This window comes from Prunus dulcis, chromosome 1 (assembly GCF_902201215.1).
Source record: "Prunus dulcis chromosome 1, ALMONDv2, whole genome shotgun sequence".
Classification (NCBI taxonomy): domain Eukaryota; kingdom Viridiplantae; phylum Streptophyta; class Magnoliopsida; order Rosales; family Rosaceae; genus Prunus; species Prunus dulcis.
The window spans coordinates 9,862,513-9,868,619 of NC_047650.1; the positions used below are offsets into that span (position 1 = coordinate 9,862,513).

General features: G+C 35.2%; 1 protein-coding gene across 1 annotated transcript; it reads left to right on the forward strand.

Moving 5' to 3' along the window:
* The first annotated feature begins 5,180 nt into the window (after positions 1-5,180).
* Positions 5,181-5,726, forward strand: LOC117638793 (heterogeneous nuclear ribonucleoprotein A3-like). The gene has a single exon (XM_034373954.1). It carries the CDS (start codon positions 5,181-5,183, stop codon positions 5,724-5,726), a length of 546 nt encoding a protein of 181 aa, XP_034229845.1.
* Positions 5,727-6,107: the final 381 nt, after the last annotated feature.

Here is a 6,107-nt window from a genome sequence, read left to right on the forward strand (position 1 = left end):
TTTTTAGGCCCAAATATTCCAAAATTTGGGTTTGGTCCCCTTACGTATGCAATTGAAGCAGCTGCTACTGATGGAACTTTATATATATTGTGTCAGTTAGGTCTTTTAACCGTCAAGGAAAGACCTAATTCCGACACGAGTAGGAATAGTAATCCAAGCCCAATAATAAGAACCCACCACATCATCTCTCCCATTAATATAGCATGGACCAATTATGGGTAGCACATAACATATGCCCATATACTGATGATGGAGTTGGAAAGCTTCTCCCATTGGGGCTAACCATGAACATATTAATTGTGCACCAAGAAAGATAATTAAGTCAAAAGTTCTTAAAACAAGTTAATGAAAGGTCTTTAAAATAATAGTTTCAAAGTAATTATGTCCAAAAACAAAAACTCGAAGCACTTTGTTGGTTTTGGCTATGTACTGTTCTTAAGTGTCATGCTTGTCTTTATGTTTGAAGTTATATATTGAAGTACTTTTTAAATGTTAAAGATCTATCTTTTTAATTCTTAATTATTATTTTTCATACTTATAATTTGTAATCTCTATTTATGATTACCTCAAAGATTGGTTGTAAAAATGGACCATCTTATACTATAAATTGACTATTGATACAAAGCTCGACTATTTTTAGGTCGTTTGGGATTGGTTTGTAAAAGAAACAAACAAAACCAAGCTTGAACTTGATAAATTTCGAATCCTATACACCATGTATATATGCATGATGCAAGGCATTCGTTGTGATAATGCAATCATGTATGTTGAAAATGGAATCATTTAAAAAAAGTTGGGAGTGTGATGTTACCTGAATTAATAGAGCGATTACTTTGAATAAATTTAGTGGAATAGACACTCATTTTCTATCACTCTAGCATCCTTAAGAGAGCACTTGCCTTGTCAATTTCAGGTTGTCGTGAAGCCAGGCATGGAGAGTAGGGGTGGGTACAGTACGGTATTGAGTCCGTACTGCTACCGATACTGGAAATTTAAATCAGTATGGTACGGTATGGAATTATGGTTTGCCAAAATTGGTACCGTACCGTAATGTGCCAAATCAGTATTGGTACGGTATCGGTACCATTTCGGTACCAAAATGATACAACTTAAAAATGAACCAATTCAATATTCAACACCAAAATAAGTTATGCCTAAGTTACAAATTCAAAGATTCAACATCCAAATCCTAATCAACATATTCAATATCCATCAACATATTCAATATCCGAATCAACCAAATCAATATTTATCCATCAACAAATTCATCAAATCCAAATGGTTAAAACTCGTGTCTTATGGTTTACAAACCAAAATAGTTAAAATTATGTCTTATGGCTTACAAAAATACAAACACAATTCAAACATAAAATTATACTATTCGGTACGGTACGGTATTGACCGATACCAAAATCTTGATACCGCTACCATACCATACTATACTCTATTGGTACGGTACGGTACGGTACCGAATATCTCCCCATACCAAATGAAACAGTATGAAATCGGTATGGTACGGTGCGGTTAGGGTACGGTTTTGGTATTTCGGTTTAAGATGCCCATCCCTAATGGAGAGTATCTCTCTTTTGAAAAATCTAAAAGCAACGCCATTATCCTTAGTGAATTATTCTGGATTAGCTTTGCCGAATTCATTATGTTAATTATAATTAATAAAGAAGAATGCTAGCAATCTTCTCTCTAACTTGTTCCTTTGAATATTCTTTTTTTTTTCCTGATGACATGTGTTTTTTTTTTTATACTTAAAAAATATCATTAATATATCATACAAATTATCTTTTACTTTTCAAGTTTACTCTTATATGAAATATTAAAAAATAAAAAAAATTACACAGACTCTCTCTCTCCTCTCCCCCAGTCTCTTTTCACGATCAACTCTCATCCCCCTATCTCTTTTCACGATCAAACTCTCTCCTCTCTCTCTCTCTCTTCTAGATATGATATATGCTCCCTCTCCCTCATATCTATCTCATCCTCTTAGATGCTTATTCTCCTCATCTACACATCTCTCTTCACCTCTATATGTGCTCGCTGCTCTCACCACCATGTTCTCGGCGACTAGTGAACTGGTCGGATGTTGTCGCTAAGGATGTGCCCAGTGACATTGCGTCGGTGGTTGTTTGTAATTTGTGATTGGGTGTGGCTGGAATCTCAATCTAGGGTTTAAAAATGTATGAAATTGGACTATTTGGGGGAAATAAAATTGGGGAAGTGGTGAGCCAAAGAGGAACGAATTGCTGATATAATATCAGCTCTATTTCTTTGGAATAGTTTGTATTTTTTCTGATTTTCTCACAATTTTTCATTTAACTAGATTTTTGTTTCATATCTAGCAAACATGGGAGTTTTATCTTGAAAAGAGAGAGGAGAGAGAGAGTGTGATCGTGAAACGAGAGAGAGGGAGGATGTGCAAATTTTTAATGTTTAAATTTTTTATAAAATGGTAAATTTGGAAAGCAAAAGACAACTTGTATGATGTATTAATGATATGATTTCAAGTGTGAAAAAATGACAAGTGTCATGAGTAGAAGAGAGAAGGTTTGAGAGAATTCCCCATTATTAAAATCTGTATTAATATCCTCTGCTCCCATATGCGCATGTCTGTGAATTGTTTACATATTCATAGATCTATGACTAGTTGTTGACTAGTCATATTTTCTCCAGGATTATTTGATCATAGTTGTCATAGATCTGCTTCATTAGGATTTTAATTTACCCCATTCACCTAAATTCCAATTTCAAAACCAAATTGGAACCGTAGCTTGACTCAACTCAAGGCTTCTTCAAGTATCAATCCAAACCAAGTCGCTAAAATTCATATTGGGAGCATCGTGATACGTGCAAGGGTTCTTCAAACTGTGAGGGATGGCAACTTGGAAATCTGTTTCATCGATGGCTTCATGTTGCTTACAGGGCTACAAACAAAGAAGAATATGGTTGTGCCATTTACTCATATAGTTGGTGAGCAGCATAGTAGAGGGGCAAATCCAGCGCCTCCAAGGCCTTTTTCGGCGAGGAAAGATAGCTGCACCTTCTTCCACCTTAAGGGTCCACAATAGCTTGTTTAGAAGAGATTTGCTTGCCATGAAAGATCTTTTAAATAATAGTATCAAAGCATTATGTCCAAAAGTAAAAACTCAAAGCATTATGTTGATTTCCGCTCTGTATTCTTCTTAAAGTATCATGCTTGTGTCTTTCTGTTTGAAGCTATATGTTGAAAAATTATTTTTTAAATGCTAATTATTAATGTCGTTTGCTGTTAATTTATTATGTTTCAATTTCTAGTCACGATTTATGATTAACTCAAACAAAACCAAGCTCGACTATTATTTATGATTAAATTATTCTAAATTGACTTGATACAACTCACGCTGGACCAGTTTTAGCTCGTTTGAGCTTGGCTTGTAAAAGAAACAAAAACAGAACTAAACTCAAGGTCTATATGTGTGTGTGTATATATATGCATGCATGATGCAAGGCATTGCTTGTGATAATGTAATCATGTATATATGTTGTAAAATTCAATGTGATAATGCATTGCTATTTGGTTCAAGACGTTGAGAAAATTTGAGACAGTCGTTGTCTGGATTAATAGAGCGAATATTTTATACTTTGAATAAAGTTAGTGGAATATTATTCTCTCTTATATAGGCATTCGTTTTCAATCAATATAGCATCCTCCAATCCTATCGCCAGTTTCAGGCACAGAGAGTAGCTTGGCAAACAAGCTAAGGGTACTTCAAAATATTCCTCCTCATCATTATATAAGGGATGTGACATATGCATATATGCTTATTCTCATAATATAAATTTAATGCTAGCTAGCGGACAAGGCAAATTAACCTAAGTATCATGACAATGGAATTCCTCAAAGGTAAACTCGAGACTTACTAATTAAACTTATCACCTGACCTCACTATCTTTGAAGGACCCAACTAACTAATTAAACTTGTCACCTCAGCTCTTATTAAATCACATTAGCATTATATTGACTGGCAATATCAAGAAGAATTAATTGAACGTAAGACTTACAAGCAGTGTGGTCTCAGAGCATCCACAATCATGTTTCTTATTTTTTTAGTTAAAATTTAGCTAAAAACACTAGAAAGCTATTTTAGGAGCTCCTAATAAAATTTCAACTCTAACTATGCTCTTTAATTTAGGGAGTCATAAATATATATATATATATATATATATATTAAGCTTAGCATAAATACTCCCTCTTCATATAAAATAATAATAATAAATAGTTATCATTAAATAACTGGGATTTAGAATTGTGTATGCTCCACCCAGTATTCTACTACAACACTAGAGGGCTGATGGGAAAAGCTAAAGCTCCACCAGGTCAAATGTTGACAAAAAAGAAGTAGGAAAAAAGGGTTAGCCGCAAAATTGGTATTTTGGTTTGTTTTTTTAATATGTATAATTCAATTGGGTTGTATTTGTTTAGAGAGAGAGAGAGAGAGAGAGAGAGAGAGAGAGAGAGCTTTTTTTGTTGGTGAGGTGGGGGGGCCAAGCCCCAGAAATCAACTACTCAGGAATGTTCAAAGAAACCAACCGATTGTGAGCAATTCCTAGCAAATCATCAACAAGCTTTGAACTAATCCAAGGAGGAGCAGATTCAAGAATGCAAATACCTCCAGTAAGCTAGACTTTTCCCCGTATGTATGGATGATAGAGTGAGCTTTTTATTTCATTTTTTATTATTTATTTGCTTTTAACATACGAAATGATCAATTTACCCTCATATTTAACGAAAATATTGACATAATATAACAGTAGGACTAATTGACCAAATGATATAGAGTTGATGGACCATTGGAATAAATAATTTAATTGATGGACAAAAATGTAAATCGAGTATAAATTTGAGGACCATTTGAGTAAATAACCCTATATAGCCAAGTCAAAGCAGGTAAAAAGATATTTACAAAAAAGGAAAGAAAAAATGAAGTTAAAAAGATCCTCTATCAAGAAAGACCTCTACGCCCGTAGCTATTTATGAAGAATATTATTATCAACATAGAATCTGTATTATTATCGTTTGCAAATTGCATATGATATGCGCATGCCAAAATCTATAAACGGAGACCATGAGGCATTAAGTCGATCATCCAAGCAAACACACAAATTCCAACTTAAAACTAATCAGCAAGACAATGACGAGTAAACAAGTGAAAAATCAGGTGAGAGACACCGTTGAGGGAGGCTTCGACACCCTCCACAGGGTTGCCGATGTAGTGACTTTTCCTTTGGCCCCTCTGGACGGTGCCATCCATGGCACGGCCCGAGGGGTCCTCAACTGGCTCACAGATAACCATCCTGAAGATAGATCCAAATCCAAGCAAAAATGTCTTCCCAAACCAGAACAACAACAATGCAACAACGGCGGTGGCCACGGAGGCTGCTACGGAAACGGTGGCGGCTATGGAAACGGGGGTGGCTATGGCGGAGGAAACGGTGGCTATGGGGGTGGTGGATATGGTGGAAATCCTGCTTCTAGAAATCCCAACCGCAGAAATTTCAATTTTAAAGGGAATGAGGTTAGCAACAACGAGGGCCCAGCTTTTGGATTTAACAACTTTGGCAACAGGCGTGGCGGCGGCCCCTATAATGGCGATTCTGAATTCGGCTTTGAGAACAATAAACTGAACGGGAACAAGAACCGCGCTGAGGGATTTAACGGCTTTGGCAACGAGTACTGAATAAGAACAAGCTCTAAGCATGCATGCATGCATGTAATGGAATAAGAAATCAGATAATTGTCTAAAATAAGACCTGATCCAATATCTGAGGCTTGTGGCAGGGCCTCTGTTTTTATGTGTAATGCTAATATAAAATATAAATTAGACAAAAGTTCTGAAAGGTTAAATTAATAGTTTCTTTGGTATTTTGTTATATATGAGTAGTATGTTAGTGCATCATTTGAGGATTACATATGATATAACAAAATGGAAGCCAACGTATGATAGGACATCCTTGCCCATTGAAGTTTATATCGGCTCTGTACTATTCATATATGTTTGAAGCTATATGTTTAAATGTTAAATATCATTGTCTTTTGTTGTTAATAATTCTTAATTATT